The sequence below is a fragment of the Periplaneta americana genome, chromosome 13, assembly GCF_040183065.1.
Source record: "Periplaneta americana isolate PAMFEO1 chromosome 13, P.americana_PAMFEO1_priV1, whole genome shotgun sequence".
Taxonomy (NCBI): Eukaryota; Metazoa; Arthropoda; class Insecta; order Blattodea; family Blattidae; genus Periplaneta; species Periplaneta americana.
The window spans coordinates 85,484,607-85,502,646 of NC_091129.1; the positions used below are offsets into that span (position 1 = coordinate 85,484,607).

The 18,040-nt window shown below is 35.6% G+C and overlaps 1 protein-coding gene across 2 annotated transcripts in view; it reads left to right on the forward strand.

The window, feature by feature from the left end:
• LOC138712075 (sodium-coupled monocarboxylate transporter 1-like) overlaps positions 1-15,432 on the forward strand; it is a 30,947-nt gene extending 15,515 nt beyond the window's left edge. For both annotated transcript variants that reach the window (XM_069843465.1, XM_069843464.1), the window contains exons 7-13: positions 4,262-4,402; positions 6,562-6,670; positions 7,548-7,657; positions 10,199-10,382; positions 11,547-11,633; positions 12,940-13,094; positions 13,949-15,432. In XM_069843465.1, coding sequence (XP_069699566.1) covers positions 4,262-4,402; positions 6,562-6,670; positions 7,548-7,657; positions 10,199-10,382; positions 11,547-11,633; positions 12,940-13,094; positions 13,949-14,201 — 1,039 coding nt within the window. In that variant the 3' untranslated portion in view covers positions 14,202-15,432. The remainder of the gene's footprint in view (positions 1-4,261; positions 4,403-6,561; positions 6,671-7,547; positions 7,658-10,198; positions 10,383-11,546; positions 11,634-12,939; positions 13,095-13,948) is intronic.
• The last annotated feature ends 2,608 nt before the right edge of the window (positions 15,433-18,040 follow it).

An 18,040-nucleotide genomic window follows, 5' to 3' on the forward strand; every position in this document is an offset into this window, starting at 1 on the left:
TTAGAGAGAAACGAAAGAAGTTAATTCCAATATTAAAAGAAGCTCGAGGGAAAGGATTTAGGGCAACTTTAGTAAAAGATAAAATGAAGATAAACGGAAACATAGTTAACGTAGAGTCCTTAAATAATCAAAACATTGAGGATTTATTCAGTTGCGGTAACAAGAACAGAAATAAGGAAATAGAGACTTGTGGAAATAGAGCATCATCTACACCACACATAAACAGAAGAAGTGCATCACGAAACAGGAAGTCTAGAAGCGTAGAGAGGATTAATAAGAATAGTAACTCATCAAGTGGGCAGAAGAAATCAGAAATAACAAATAGAAGAATTGATGAGCTTACGGGAGTGAATGATATTAGAGCATACCTAAGTAAACTAGAGAACACTGTTTTCACAGATCCCTTTAGAAGAAAGAAGAGTGAAGAAGGACAACCTAGTATTGAAGAAGATGCAGGAACCAGTGAAGATGCTGTTTGGGGAGCTGAGGCACAGACTGAGAGAACAACCAGTGAGGGTAGGCTGAGGCGCGCAAGTGAAAACTCAACAAGGAGAAGCGATTGTGGATCAACCGGCAAAGTCAGCGATCAATTTATAAGAATGCCACATGCCGTTGGTAGTCCGGAGTGCGCGAGAGGAAGTGCTACAGTATGGAGGAACTGTGCGTTACCGACCGATGGAGTAGAAGAAGGTGACGAACAGTTATTAAGAGGTAAATTGACAAATAGAAACTCTATCAGAAATAAAGTAGATTCAATCAAAACTATAGATACTGAACGAAACTACCTACTAAGAGATAGGCATCAGCTAAGACTAAATTTTCCTAAAATTAGAAACACATATTATTAATTAAATTAGATAAGCAGACAGGTTTTGTAAATAAGATAGAATTACGTCAAAGTTTTAAAATAATAAAAATTGAAAATAGAGAATTAAGGTAGTTATTAATGTATTCCGATAGCTATATTACTCGTATTTAGTAAAGGTTCAGAAGATAATTTTGACTTTATAAATTGCTTTACTAATATGTTTTAATTTCAATAATACTGCATTTATAATAAATTTAGTAGGCATTATAATAGTAATGAATTGATAATGAGTACATGAGACACAATTATGAAACTAAATTGAGGTTGATTATGTAAGCAACTTGGCAAGTTTGTGTTTAAGCTGGTATGTGATAGTCTTCATTGAAGTTACGCAAACGTTTCTGCTGACAAGGAAATATTGTAAGAAATAAAGATTAACCTATATATAGAATGTATCGAGTCAGCTAATTCAGGTTCATGACTTATATTATGTCGACATCTGATCACATTTTTTTTGGAATAATAAGTTATTATGTAATGTAAGACCTAAATAATTACAATTAAATTGTGAAAAGGAGCAGATAAATAAGGTTTAATGTCTTAATGGTTATCATTATTGGTTTAAACCTGCACTAAAACCAGACGTAAGTGCAAGTTTGAACCAATAAATTATTGAGATTTGCGTTAAAATAATGAGTCTAGGAAATTGTATATTTAGTATGTAGAACTACATTTGTTTATAGATCTTTTGTTATATTATTAAGTTTTGTACTTGTGAACTATATCAATAAATCAATCAATCAATCAATCAATCAATACTGTTGTCAATAGAGAGGAAAAGTGCACTGAACTGTTCAAATGTATTCATATGTTAATAGGAAATCAATGTAATAATTCAGTAATTCGTTTCGTTATAAGGACTTACAACGCTTGTTATGTACAGCACTGAAATGGCTGTATCTCTACATTCATTGACAATTTGACATAATATGTTTACCCTAAATTTTTCTTCAGAATATTCCATATTGCCATCCTCTAAATTATTTACTATTTCTCCTGAATTACCGAGTAGAGCTTTGTCCGTACGCATTATAGTCTACAATGTCTTACAGAAACGCTTCATCATCTCTTTACTTATGCAGAGTGTACGGGATATAGGTACAAATATTTTTATAATAGTTAACAGATATGTATGTTAAATGATTCTATTTACGTTTTACCTTGCTCTAATAGTTTTCCCATAAATGTATCAAGTATTTTATGGTGTGACGTTTTACGAACGATCGTACAATGAAAAGTCAGCCTATCAGTTTAGACCAGAGGTCTCCAAAAAGCGTATCGTCATTCGTGCTCTAGATGCTGCCCGCCGAACACAGTGTGCTGTAAGGCTAGAGAAGGGGGAGAGACTCGTACCTCAACAGATGGGAGCGATCAGTGGGGGATCACGGCAACGATCTGCTTAAATTTACAAATAATAACATCAAAAGAATATGAAATATCATACGTTTGTATATTATTTTGACATACTATGAAGCTGGACCCTCGTCTGTTGCTATTCAACCTCTTCTGTTCTATGGTGCCTTTCAGTGCCTGGAAAAGATCTTCTCCAGTTGTATTCCGTAATTACATCTAGAAGACATTCAGACACAGTAAAATGTTCATTAACTCCTCAGATGAAAATGGCTAGGTGAGCTTTGTCATTTCCATCTGTGCTTTCGTCCAATGTAAGTGAGTAAGCTACAAACTGGTTAATTGTGGTTTCGACTTCAGATTCAATTACATTTTCAATCTTGAAATTCCTTCTCTGAACTGTAATTGGAAACAATTTAATTTTCTTAAACTTTGACTTTGTTCTGGACACAGTATTTCAGTAACGTTCTGCATGCACGATTTTACAAATGATGTTTCTGTAAAGGGCTTCATTGATTTTCCAATATTCCAAGGTAGAACACAGCTAGCAAGAAGCTTTTTTTGTTTAAGACTGAGGACACGTGTGTGATTTGTGTTTGTATTTTCTTGTTTTATATTTATCAAAATATTTGTAGGCCTACGCATTTCACTTAAAATTAAACGAAAAACTATATGTTTGTCATGCGGACCTGAGTGTAAACGTATTGTAATATACTGATTATTATGTATAACCAACAGTTATACAGATAACCCCAAAATAAATTATTTTCACATGTCCAATATGTCTCTAATTGTATGATATTCTTTGTGAAGAGTCGAGTATTGTCGTCGCACGTTGAATTTAAACACACTCTTAAAAATTTTCGAACAAATTAAGCATTTCACATTCTCCCCACTAACACAAAAAATGTCTCTTCCTCTTTATCCTTGAATGTACTAGGCCCATGATTAGAAGACATTGTGAACCGGTCGAACACTCCGACCAACACAATGATAATGGCAGTCCGCCACTGCTCTTCGTTTGCGCATAAACAATGAGTACAGTACAGGTGGGGATGGGTGAGGCGGAGCGCGCTCATTACATACTGGCTTCGGTTCCGTTCAGGGGCTTACTCGCGAGTAGGCTTTTGGAGACTTCTGGTTTAGACTATATGCACGTTTCTCTGCCACATCTCTAGCACATATTGTAAGTCAGTTAAAGCTTGTTAACCTTGCAGAAAGTACAATGTTCAATATTTGACGTTATGGAAGGATTCACTAATGCTGAATTAGCCGATACCGTATTTATTTAATGTATGGATCATCAGGAAATGTGGCAAAGGAGGTCTATCAGCAAAGACTTCCGAACCGTTCTAAAAACACAATTGTTCGTTGATTTGCACAAAACGCTCCGGTATACAGAGGGAAGTAGCAGCAACGTAATATATCATACTGATTCGTGTCGAAATGTGATACAATATTTATAAAATATTCTACATTAATTCAATAAACGGTACTTTCCGTTAACAATTGAGGGATTATTTTATATTTGTACAGTATATCTTTAGTTCTGTAGCAATATTTTAATGTGAATTATTTCCATTTTTTTTAAATAATTTGTAAATCAATGTTTGCTCTTTTCAAAGAAAATGGTTTTGTATTTAAATCATTAAGATGACATTATTACCATTGGTTTTGTTTCATAGCAATTTATCATAAGTACAAATATTCCAACGTCTTGCATTACAAATTGAATAATGAAATTAACCCCATGTGTTAGTGTTAAAAAATTTATGACAAAACTTGTTTGTGTTTAAATCCGCGCTGAACTATTTGCATGCAAATCCCCTACACCTTATAAACACGTAGTTTTCTACGACATACAAAATTTATTTAATGAATGACGGCAAGATAAACACAATGATACATTTTCTACAAAGTGTTAGTTCTTCCACTTCTTATTTTGGCAGAGAATATTGGTCTCTATACAACTGAAGAAATATAATCGAATGCACCTATTCGTGTTTTGTATTTATTAAGTTTATATCACCCTTTAATTTTCAGGATGAACCCTTCGCCTTTTGAGAGACTGACTTTCTGGATTGTACTGATTGGAGGAACGAGCCAAAGCATCACCTACATTTCTGTGGGCCAGGGCATGGTGCAGAGGTTTCTCTCTCTTCCAACATTTAAAGAAACGCTAAAGTAGGTCCAGCTGCAAAGTCTTTCAGTAAAATATGATTAATCTAAATGATTTAGCTTGTAACAAAACAACCATCTTGTTCCAATGGCAGGGTCCCTAAGTTGTAGTTATTCTTCCCGACTCCACAAGCGTGGCTCATAGAAGTCGCTGTGCAGAGAAGCGTATACCATTTCGTTAGTTCGTCAGAAACTATCCAGAGAGCACCACAGGCGGTGGGTCTACATTACACTCGTAATGAATGATGATGCTGATGATGATGACATGATGATGAGAATGGATGATGAAAATGGTGGTGGTGGTGATGATGGTGGAGAATTGTCAGGATGTTGAAGGGGAACAGGAATATCCGAAGAAAACCCCTCTTCCGCCTATGCCACGGGCTTGTCCACAACAAAAATTACAAATTTATGAATGCCCACAATGTATTTGAAGTTCGTACATTGTTAATTTGAAGACGATTGTTATAGAAAAGCTGAAAAACCTCAAGTCTCCAGGTATCGATCAAATTCCAGAAGAATTAATACAAGAGGGTAGAAACACATTACCTAGTGAAATTTGTAAACTTGTACTTGCTATTTGGGAAAAGGAAATTGTACCAGAACAATGCAAGGGGTGTACCTATCTTTAAGAAGGGAGAAAAAATAACTTTATTAACTTCGAGGGAATATCACTTTTATTCACGTCGTGCAGTACCAAATTGTGTACAATATTCTTTTCAGAATATGAAATCCATATGTAGATGATATTATTGGGAATCATAAATATAGTTTTAGGCGTAATAGATCGACTATTGATCAGATTTTTTGTATCCGGCAGATATTGGTGAAAAAATGGGAGTATAAGGGCGCAGTACATCAGTTATTCATAGATTTCAAAAAGGCATACGACTCGGTTAAGAAAGAAGTTTTATATAATATTCTCATTGAAAATGGTATTCCTACGAAGCTAGTCTAATTAATTAAAATGTGTCTCAGTAAAACTTACAGCAGAGTCCGCATAGCTCAGATTCTGTCCAATTCACTGCGGGCTAAACAAGGAGATGCACTATCACCTTTACTTTGCAACTTTGCTCTAGAATATGCCATTAAGAAAGTTCACGAATACAGAAAGAGTTTCAAATTGAACGGATTACATCAGCTGCTTGTATATGCCGATACATTAGGAGAAAATCCATAAATGATTAGGAAAAACACTGCAATTTTACTTGAAGCAAGTAATGAGATAGATTTAGAAGTAAATCCCGAAAAGACAAAGTAGACCTATATGATTATGACTTGTGGTCAGAACATAGTATCTACGAAATATAGACCACCTAAATATTAAAGTTGGAGGTTCATCTTTGAAGATGTTGGAAAAATTCAAATATTTTTATACAGCATTGACAAATAGGCCTATAAATAACATTCGAGAGGAAATTATATTCAGAAAAAAATTTATGTGAAATGCCTGCCATTATTTGGTTGAGAAGCTTTTATCATCCAGTCTGCTGTCAAAAAATCTGAAAGTTAGAATTTATAAAACAGTTATGTTACCAGTTGTTCTGTATGATTATGAAACTTTGACTCTCATTTTGGGAGAGAAACAGAGGTTAAGGTTGTTCGAGAATAAGGTGCTTAGGGAAATATTTGGGCAAAGGGGGATGAAGTTACAGGAGAATGGAGAAAGTTACACACCGCAGAACTGCACGCATTGTATTCTTCACCTAGGAACATTAAGTTCAGATGTTTGAGATGGACAGGACATGTACCACGTATGGTTGAATCCAGAAATGCATATAGAGTGTTAGTTGAGAGACCGGAGGGGAAAAAGACCTTTGGGGAGGCTGATAGGATAATATTGAAATGAATTTGAAGGAGTCCTACAGTTGAAAGTATCGTAATATAGCCTATGTTCTTTGACAAAACTTACCTCGCAATAAGATAAAAATAGCAAGAATTACCGAACCCAACGGAACATCTTAAGAACTATGTTAATGAAACCATTAATTTAATATTTTGTACATGATACATTTCTTTTCTTTCCTTACAGACACTTTAAAGTCCCAATTTCATATTGATATTATAGATGAAATAGGATAAAAGGTTTTTTTGTCTGCTGTAAATTTGTCATTTCGCGGTTTAGATGTTTTAAGAGTTAATAAACTCTTGCTTTGTTCTTTCAGAGCACATGTGATACTAGCGGTGGGCTTCATGCTTATAAAATCCATATCTAGTTTCATGGGACTCACCATTTTTGCAACTTATTACGGTTGTGATCCTCTCAAAACAAAGGTAACAACAATAATATTACTATTATTAATGGTATTATTATTATTACTATTATTATTATTATCATTACTATTGCTATTATTATCATAATCTAGCAACGAAATCGTAGAAATTTTCAATGTAAGAAGAAGGAAAACCACTCATTTCATTAAATTGATTTTTTCGGAGTCTTACAGGAGTTAAACACGTAAGGAAGAAACGAGAAGTACTTAATGAAGCAAGATATAACACATTAAAGAAGAGTTAAAGATTAATTAGGCGAGAAATAGTCAAATAACTGGTTTCAGAACAAGTTAAAGTGATTGAAGAGAAACATATCAATACCGATGTCTATAGTAAAGCACGTGGAATGTACAACACCAGAGCGCGACGTTGCAAACAGGATTTTCCCTTCCCCAGTCCCGATGGCAGAGAGATAGTGGGCGGGCAAATGAAGAGGCGGACAGATTAGCGCGAATGAAAAGTCAGGAAATATATCTATGTGGCAAAGTCGTTTCCAATTCGTTTGTGGGCCAGAAGGTCGAGTGACGTATCCAGTTCCCATTGGCTGAGAAACGCGGGGAACAAAAGGAAGGAGTTGAAAAATATGCCGGTCCTTTAAGGAACTGTCAAAAGTTGCTTTTTTTTTTGGGAGACCTTAAAAGAGAAAGAGAGTTGTGCCTTCAGTAGACATAGCATATCGTGCAGGAGTTTCTACCTGCGAAATGAGGCAATCTACGTATATTTATTACATTCATTGTGTGTCGAATTACAGCTTCAAAGGAATAACTACACAAAACGTATATATTATAAAAATAAATACTACACAATTTCCGAAGTGGCAATATTGCCTACAGAATTAGATACTTTGCAAAACACACTAACAGAATATTTGTTGCAGGCGATAGCTCGCTCTGATCAGCTAATTCCCTATTATCTTATGGATATCGCTTCTTCAGTTCCTGGTCTTCCTGGTCTCTTCGTGGCTGGCATCTTCAGCGCTGCACTCAGGTGAACACTCATTGTTTTCTATCTTTAAGTTCACAGTTTTATACCATGCAGTTCTTTCACTACAAGCCCAGAATTCTACAATCTTCCCTATTTACTGCCTTCCTCTTAGTTTCCTCATATGACTTATATAATTTTGTATTATCTATCATCTTATATCTTCTGTCCCAAACTTTCCTTCCTTTCACCATTCATTTCAGCGCATCCTTCAGTAGACAGTTTCTTCTTTGTTACTGCCGGAGCCAATTTTTTTCTCTTCCAGATCAGTTTCAGCGCTTTGAGACTGATTTGAAATTATTAAACATAAGTCGACCAGAGAATGTGCCTGACAATTCCACGAGTGGCACTTGCAACGTCTATAATTTGACATGCATTGGCAAATTAATAATTCTAGCAAACTGATGTGATTTTAGTTACAATTTTTAAATAGTTTTGTCATTGCAACAAAAATATTTGCAGTTCAAAAAATGGCTGGAGAAATGAAGTAATGGCTTTTACATTCTCTCATTTTCTTCGTGGTAGATGTGAAGGATAAATGCTTGGTGATATCATAAGACTGTCAGATATGTCCTCTAGTCTGGTAGCATTTAGGTGCACACAATCTGTGTTTTCTTCATGCTGGAAAGTATTACTCATCAATGAACAATACTGCCAACCGCAATAATTCATCTACGTAATCCCTGTAATCACATTATCCTCCCTTGTCATCCTAACCCTTGATATCACCATATTTATCCCAATTTTGTTTCCCACCATCGTCCTTTACTTAAACATTCTTATGTTTTTTTTTCTTTAATGAAAATAATCACAATTTACATCGTCCCGTCCATCCTAAGAACCTCTCTTTCTCGTACGACTTTTCCCTGCTTACTTCTATGTCGCTATTATTCTGTTTTGTTGTTCCCTATTTTAGCCTTTTTGTAACTAAAAATTAGCCTACCAATTAATAAACTGAAATAATAATACAAAATTACTCATTAGTAGACTGAAATACCTGAACAAAATATTTGAGAATAAGAATGCAATATGTAAACTGTAATTATACTTCTGTCCGATTGTCAATTTATATTAATTGTGTTTTTCTCTCTTTTTCTCTTTCTTCTTTTTTTTTTGCTCTTGTGTGTTACTTATTGGTTTGAATTAATTACTTACTGTATTTAGTAACAGTCCTTGTAAATTTTATGTTATATATTGGCTAAGACCACACAGTACGGTAGTGGCTAGAAATATTTTTTTATATAATTTTAATTGGTACTCACTAGCTAGCTAGTTAAATAATTATATAATTATATTAAATAAAAATAAAATTAGGACAGAGTTAGTACGTGTCTTACCTATTCGTCCCTATTCTCTTCTTTTTCTTCCCCTTCGTCTTCTTCATCGTATTTCTTTAGCACAGGCTTACAGAACAGGGCACCAATTGTAGCGTTACGTCACTCACTCCTTCCTTCCAACCCCTCGTCATTGACTTTGACGGGAAGAGGATTTATATTCAGTGTGTCTTATGTTTATTGCGTACGGGCCACAGATACGTCATTCAACGCCGATGGACTGTGGACGGGGACCAACGCTTTCTTCATGCTTTCCACCCCTCTCGCCAGTTCTGTATCCCTGCTGTAGCCAGTTGTTCCCTTATTTACCTTGTTTCTTATTTTCTTCTTCGTCCCATACTCCGCCTTCCTCTACGATGTAATTCTTTTGTCGTTATTCCCTTCTTCAGAATGGTTTGTTTGTTTTCTTCCTCCTCTTCTTCACCTCGTTCTTCACTATAATTGTATTCTTCAAGTCAATTCTCTATTTCGCCATCTTCTCTTGTTCTTTCTCGTCCAATTTTTTCGCCTTCCTCTTCAAAACACGACGACAATGACCCTAGGGCACGTGATTCAGAAGGGTAGTGGTTTGAGACTGAAATTTCCTGTCAAAAATCTTGGAACAAATTTTTAAAAGGTAATGAAATAGAGTCATACGAATGACCTAAGTGCCCGTGTATGTGTTTCCGCCTCCATGTTATACTATTCAATCGAATTCAACGCAGACCTCTTCCTCTTCTCCTTACTGTATCATAATTATAATAATAATAATAATCATCACCATCATCATCAACATCATCGTTTTAATTTTCTTTGTAATCCTTTACCTTTTCCTACCCCTCTCACTTTTTTTCTTGCCATAGGCTACTGTAATTAAATGATTAGATCAACTCTCATCATCTTTAATGTATTTCGATTGTTGGGAACTCATGCGACTCTTTTAGACACTTATCGTTTGAGTCAAATATTAATTTATAATTTAATTTCATTTCATTTATTTAATACTATACAGTTGAGCTACATTAGGCATTGCAGCCCGAAAGAGCAGAAGCTCGTGCTCGGGCGCAGTTCAGATCAGTTATACAAAATATATCACAAAATTAAGAGAGTTCATTGAGCACAATAACACTGAACAGTATTCAGTGTCAATAGGTTGGAAAAGTACACATTGTAAGTGCTAACTACATATAAAGCTGTAGCTAGAGTAATTGCTTAAATTTTACTTTTCTTTCAGCACTATGTCCACAGTTTTGAATTCCGTGGCAGCGACCCTATTTGAAGACTTTGTTCGACCATGTTTAAGTGACAAAACTTCCGACAAAACTTCAAGTAACATAATCAAACTGCTAGTTGTAATAATAGGTACCTTCTGTGTCGTTCTGGTAATGATTGTGGAGAAGATCGGCGGAGTCGTGCAGGTGAAAATATGATTTTTAAATGAATTATTATTTTTATTATTATATTACAACTATTGTAATTACTATTATAAGTCATCCATTACTTCTGATAGCTATACCTCCAGTGTCCTCTTTGCAACTCTTATGATCTAAACAGTTAAATGTATTATTTTCCTTAAATCTATACGAATATCTACTCTAGAGTATAGTCTATCAACATAAATTGAATACTCTGGAACAGGTTGACGTGATGGGGCTACTGCTTTTTGCATATTCTCTAACCAGTACGTGTACTATCCCCACGTGACGGGTTACTCCTTCCAAATCCCGATTGTTATAGCAGTGGTCGTCAGCACTCGCTGAAATGTGCAATGAGTAAGCGGTGCTGTCCCGTGTGCACCGTCGTGCAACAGGGAGAGATAGAGGGCATACCCGCTAGCAGCTACGGAGTGTACCCTAGTGCACTGCGTTTCCGATGGGTAAGATAGACTAGCCCCAGCGTGCTCTGTGCTGACGACCCCTGATCTATAGTCTGTGCATTTCGAACTGGCGGCTCAAGGTCGAGCAAGGCGCATTTGCCATGCGTGCTTACCCCCACTCCTGCACCGTTCTCCTCAAGAAAAGTAAGCTGGACTAGTGCCGCGGCATGTTAGAGAGGAAGTTGACCAGCCAGCTCTTGGGATACGGGGTACAGTGTGGAGGAGAAGAAATGACCTTGATCCCCCAGTTCGAAACGCACGGGCTATAATACTCAAGGTAGGGGCCCTTCCGATTTTTGTCCCCAGGAGAAAGAATGTCCCAGTATTCAGTGCATTATCTTGTGAGTGATCCAGGGTAGACACCAAGTATTACTCACAAATACACGTTTACGTGAAAGACCATGTAACTACAGACGTTCTGGAATGGAAGCTGTGGGTAGATTGATGAAAAGACCTATAGGAATAAGCAATACGCCTCATCTGTGAAATAGAGAATAACAAGACAGTCCTTAGAAGTATGTTGTGTGATTTTTACAACATATGGGAAAGTCAGCATTATTATTGTAATAAGAGAATAGATGTGCTTTTATTACTCCACTACATTCGAAATGTATGAGAATAAAAAAATTAAATATCGGCTTAAGAATGATTCCACTTTATAAAAATTGAGGTAATTTATCTGATTTGCACATTTATTATTTTCCAGCTGAACGTGAGCTTGAGCGGAGTGACCAATGGTGCTACACTTGGTTTATTCACTTTCGGAATGTTCTATCCAAGAGGAAATTCTAAAGTAAGTTAAGTCCAGTTTCAAAGTCTCATTACGAAGTATATTCTACAGCAGTACTGTACGGTTCCGTGTAGGAATCTTCATTCACTGACACCAAGTATAATTTCGGTATTTCCACTGAGCATTTTGATGCAATGCAATGCGTATTTACTCTGTAAATAATGTTTCTGTCCATTTTACCCGAGTCCATTGTACACGCTGAGCTCTGTGATAATGATCAAGGTGTAACCCTTTCAATGATCTTCGATAAAGTAGCCCTATGTCGTGCAGGAGATTCCTGTAGCCCATCCGAGTGCCTCCGTAAAGTGGTTGCAGTGACAGTGGGGTTTCTTCGAGCGAAAATAGTGATATATCGGTATTTATTTTACTTGGTTATTTAACGAAGCGAGGCCGAAAATTCGCCATAGATTATCTGACATTTACATTACGGTTAGAGAAAACTTCTAAAAAAACCCAACCGATCACAACTTCGGATCTAAAGGCAAGCGCCTTATCCAACTGAGTTACGCCGATGCCTGTGAACCGGTATTGTACAACACTTTGTATTGCGCGGTCACTTTGGTTGCAACGTACCACGTGAGCTACCATGACTTGTGTCTGACGACATTGTTGCATTGAAGTAACTATTCGAATTCGACCTGCTGCTGAAAGCGTGTACCTTGGTATTCCTTGTCATTGTCGTAATATAAACAACAGAGAACCCAGTATTCTCAACTTCAACCCTTGGCCTAATCCTCGGAACTTGTACTATCTGTAATGAAAGAATGAGGGCTTGGACAATAAACAAATGTAATGCATTACAAACATAATGCGAAGACAAGAAAACATTTCGTTTACCGGACGTGCCCATAAGGCAATGTTATGACATTATGCAAACTTTTTTAACCTGTGTGCATGACTTTCATAGTCGTTTGTTCTCCACACGTTGAAGGAGATATACCCATTTTTTTCTGGTATACATTCTTATCCAAAATTTAATATTCTGCCTTTTTATTTCATTTCTAATTCTATCTACTTTTCTACATCCTTTAACACCTCTCAAGAACTTAATTTCAACTGCTTATATATTGTTGCTTCTTTCTTATTTAATATCCAATTTCATTAACTTATAATACTGCCCGTATTGTCATTAATGTGTAAAATTTCATTCTTTTTTTCTTTTTTTGAAGTGCTGGTTATTGTTCCACATAACATTTGAAATATTGATAATTTTATCCACAATTTCTGAAGCAGGATATTTATTCTAAAACAGTATTTTTAAAATAAAAACTTATTTAATTGTCAAACTGAATGATTTGCATCATTTCAGGGAGCTCTGGTAGGAAGCATCGTCTCTCTTCTTGTCATGGGTTGGTTGGTGTTCGGAACCCAGAAAGCTTTCGCTGATGGCACTATGAGCTACCCGAAGTTGCCTACTTCGACAGCAGCCTGCGGATTTAATGACACACTGACAGAAATCCTTACGTGAGTTCAGAAACATTGTTATTCTAATTTCTTTTCAGACTACAGACAAATGGAACGTATAAGGAACACTCATCCTCGAAGTCAGTCAGTTTAGGTCTACATTTCTGCAGAGGGAATTTACGAGGGTTTTTCGAAAACTAAGGTTCCTTATAAAATAATATAGAATGCCTAAGTATGAAAAGTTAGATTTTTTTTATGTCTACATACCACTTATGACTAAAGATCTACGTTTGGTTACTTTGAATACAAGTTAGTTGTACGTCGACCATCCTACTATAGGAGAACAACTCAAAAAACTCCCTTGGGTAGAACACTTATGTATCGTTAACTTTGACAGTCCGTTTTTATACTGCTGCTAGTTATTTGGCAAGTGATAGGATTATCTATTGATTATAAATCACAAGTTTCCTTCAATATTTGTAACACCTTCAATTATCGCATTTTCATGAATAGTAGAATAATAATAAATGAAGGAATAACTTAAAACACAGATAGCCATGTTACGTAAATTAGCACAGGACTTCGATGCCAACTATAAACTCCTTCACGACGACAACTCTAGAAAGAACTCTATTGCAATAAGAGAAATAATTCATTGGAATGAAGGGGAAGTAGGAAATTTTAAAACCAGAAGCTAGATGACAAAAAACACACACACTCCTATACATTACTCCATACGCCTAATGTATCACATGCATAAGAACGTAACAGAATATCAAATCTTAAAGATTGATGCGAATGATTTCACTATTAATGTACTTCTTTGTTTTCATTATTATTGTATTTATATTAGTGTTCACTGTTGTAGTTAAATATTTACTTGTCTTTCATTAATTTATATCCATTTATTTTAGGACTGATGTCCCCAAAGAGGAGCCCTTCATCCTGTATCGCATCTCCTTCATGTACTACACAACTGTCGGTTTCATCATCATGTTCGTTGTTGCCATGGTCGTTAGTCACTTCACGGAGCCACCCAACATTGAAGAAATGAACCCAAAACTTTTCTCTCCTGTCATAAGAAAACGAGTCTTAATGAAAAGAAGAAAATGCGCACTGAAAGTTATTGAAGAAAATGACTCACTGTTTGCACCACCTGCAGAATAAACAGCTAAAGACATGATAGATCATAATAATGATAATGATAATAATAGTAATAAAACATATCGCACCCGAAGTACGCAGAGAAAAGTATGTAAGTATGTACTTGTAACTTGCCTGGTAAATTTCTAATTTCTCCCTATGACTCAATAAACATGATGTGAGATCCACCTTACGACAAGTATGCTCTTAATTTTGGCTTCAATTACATCCCTTTAGTACATACTAGTACTGAAACTAATGAAGAGCGTTTGGGTTTAGGAATGTTTCGGCCTGTTCCAAACAGTCTCCGATCTTCCTGAAAATGTATCGGGTCTTCCTAAATCTAAGTGTCCTCGTGGAAGATTTGTCAAAAATGACTATGGGACCCGTATTTTTTTTAATCCTGTGCCGTATGATTTTGTTTATTCTTTATTCATTTAATTTTATGTACGATGAAAAATGAGAAATGTTGAAGGCCTATGTGCCGAATATTTCCAATTCCTTCCTTTAATGCGTATGTATGTATGTATGTATGTATGTATGTATGTATGTATGTATTAAATGTTATGTTTTATTTAACGACGCTCGCAACTGCAGAGGTTATATCAGCGTCGCCGGATGTGCCAGAATTTTGTCCCGCAGGAGTTCTTTTACATGCCAGTAAATCTACTGACATGAGCCTGTCGCATTTAAGCACACTTAAATGCCATCGACCTGGCCCGGGATCGAACCCGCAACCTTGGGCATAGAAGGCCAGCGTTATACCAACTTGCCAACCAGGTCGACCTGTATGTATGTATGTATGTATGTATGTATGTATGTATGTATGTATGTATGTATGTATGTATGTATGTATGTATGTATGTATGTATGTATGTATTGTGTATGTGTGTATTGTGTATGTATGTGCGTATGTATGTATATAAACATATTATTATTACTATTATTATTATTATTATTATTATTATTATTATTATTATTATTATTATTATTATTCTCGTTACCACAACTACCAGAACGGTCCAAGGTTGTTGGTTGTTCACTCCTAAAACTTTGTTAAAAGGTAATGATCATACCGAAGATTCTGTACTTTAAGTGTTGAAGATAGTGCTGGTTATATGGATTTGTTTAATTTAGTATTTCAGTGACATGAAATTTAGTTATAATAATTATTGTAATATAAGTGATTATAAAAATTTGAAAACAGAGTAATACAAAACAATAAATAAAAGACATAATCACGTAATTATTCGCAGTCTGTGAATCTGTCACTTTTTATTTATTGCGGTCGTTTTCAGGATAGAGTAAACCAGTATTTAAAGAAAATTCGATTTTCAGAATTTCATTTACGTATCTTCATTTTCAGTCCAGCGATTCAATCTTCTTGATCACATACGTCGAGATCCATAACAGGAAAACAAACAAAACTATCAGAAATAGGCCTACTGTAAGTATGAAATTGTGAGATAAAATAACCTGAGATAGCATAGGCATACAAACGAAAAGAAGGCTGCTTCAAGAGGAATAATATGATAACTTACTAGTGAAAGGCAATGGATGAGATAGTCCCTACTGGTAATATTTTAACTACATATAAAAGTCCTAAAATTCACTTTAAAAAGAGATCAGAAGTGAAATTTGGAAGAAAGATAAACATTTGGGGTTATGTAACAATTAATTATTTTTTAATTTTCTGCGTAATTTGGTACATAATTTATTGAAAAATTCAAATTTTGCGTGCAACAATTACGTAATATTTTATTATCTCAACCCGAACTCCTGCATAAAAATGAAGGATATCTCAAAATATTTGATAAAGGAAGTCATGTTTTGGCGTCTTTTGTAGCTGTATGTTTGTTACGTTGGAAGCAATGTTGATCACAGATCTCATGTTGATGACCGTAATGCCGGGGTTTGTTGCTGGGAGTTCGGATGTAGAAGAAAAACAATTTTTAATCAATTATGCGTGTTCATTTCGTTTATTATCATTCTATTTTACTGTATGATTTATAAATATTAATCTACTATTAAGATCAGATCAATTTTCATCGCATCTCTTCAAATGCCTTTCGCTTTACTAAAACAATCGACGTAAACCGTATTTCAATAACTACCAAAGCGATCTTGTGTGTACCACTGGTTTGGAGTACTGAACATGCGCAATGCGTTGACTCTGGAGCTTAGAAAATTCAGGCGGGGCATGTCAATTTTCTGGAACTCTACGCGTACTGCTATCTGTAGATTGTTGCGTAGGCCTAATCCAATTGCAAGTGAATAAACGACGAGAATTACTTCAAAATTTGCTAATGCTCCTTATTTAAGAGAAAAAAGTCAACTAAAAAAATTTCTGTTTAGGGAGAAAATTTAAAGTTCAATTATTGTTATATCTGTGTTCTTTCTTGTTCTTTTTTCTTTTTTTTTTTACTATGTTATTTAATAAAATGTTTTAACATTATGTGAAATTCCCCCTGACCACGAGTATGTAACTTAATCTTTCTGGGGATGCTAGAGTGTTTTTATTTCTTTACTTATTTTTAATAGGTTATTTTACAACACTTTATCAACATCTTAGGTTATTTAGCATCTGAATGAGATGAAGGTGATTATGTCAGTGGAATGAGTCCGCGGTCCGGCATTTGCTCATATTAGGTTGAGGAAAAACCCCGGAAAAAAAACCTCAACCAAGTAACTTGCTCCGAGCGGGAATCGAACCCGGGCCAGCTGGTTTTGCGGCCAGACGCGCTAACCGTTACTCCATAGGTGTGAACGAGTGTTTTTACATTAAAGAATGTAATATGTATCTTTGTTCTGGCAATAAAGTATTACCTAATAAAATAAGCAACTAGCGATATCTGTACATAACCAGAAAGTATCAAGAAAGTTACGAAATCATTGAAGTAGTAAGACATATTACACAATAACAATCATATCTCTAATTACGAAAGGAAATAAAATACAACTAAACTTATCGAAAAGATATTCACGCAATCATCCAAATTCTGTGGTGTCTTCAATGCTAATCCTTCTCTCACTATTTTTAGTGCTGTAGCAATTATGTAACAAGGAAAATTCCCAACCGAGTTAAGACGGCAGCGTCATCTTTACATACCCAATGAAGGCAGGAACATTGACCTCGCTATCAAATCCCTTCATCTATAGGTAAACAAACTTAATACTCCACTAAAATATGTTCTGATCTATGCTGCTATTGATTTAGACGATAGTAATATTCAAGCCTACGTAACAGTTTGAACTCGCGGTGACAGATTGTTAGGTTTTTGCACTATACAGGGTGTACATAAAAGAATATAGCGATTTCAAAGGTGTTTAATGGTACTTTAACCTTGACAATAACAAAACTCATGTTAAATGAAAGAGTAACATCTCCAGTTTATATTATAAGTTCACAAGTGTTCAATGTGAGCCCCGTTTGTTACACGAAACACATCTAACCTGTAGGTTAATTCCTCCCATACATTAATCAGCATGTCTGGAGTGATGGGAGCAACAGCTTATCGAATCCTGTCTCTCAACTCGGTCAGGTTAGCAGGCAATGGAGGCACGTAGACTTGGTCCTTTACAAAAAAAAAAACCAAAGGAAAAAATCTCATAGGGTGAGATACGGTGATCTTGGAAGCCACTGGAGATAACCGCTGTCACTGGGTGCATGGCGACCAATCCAGTAGTCAGTGACAACCAATCTCGTACAAGGTCATTCCAATGTGGATCTGCTATTATTCGGTTGAGAAGCTTTTATCATCCAGTCTACTCTCTAAAAGCTCGACATTGTTCTGTATGGTTGTGAAATTTGGACTCTCACTTTGAAAGAGAAAGAGAGGTTATGGGTGTTTTAGAATAAAGTG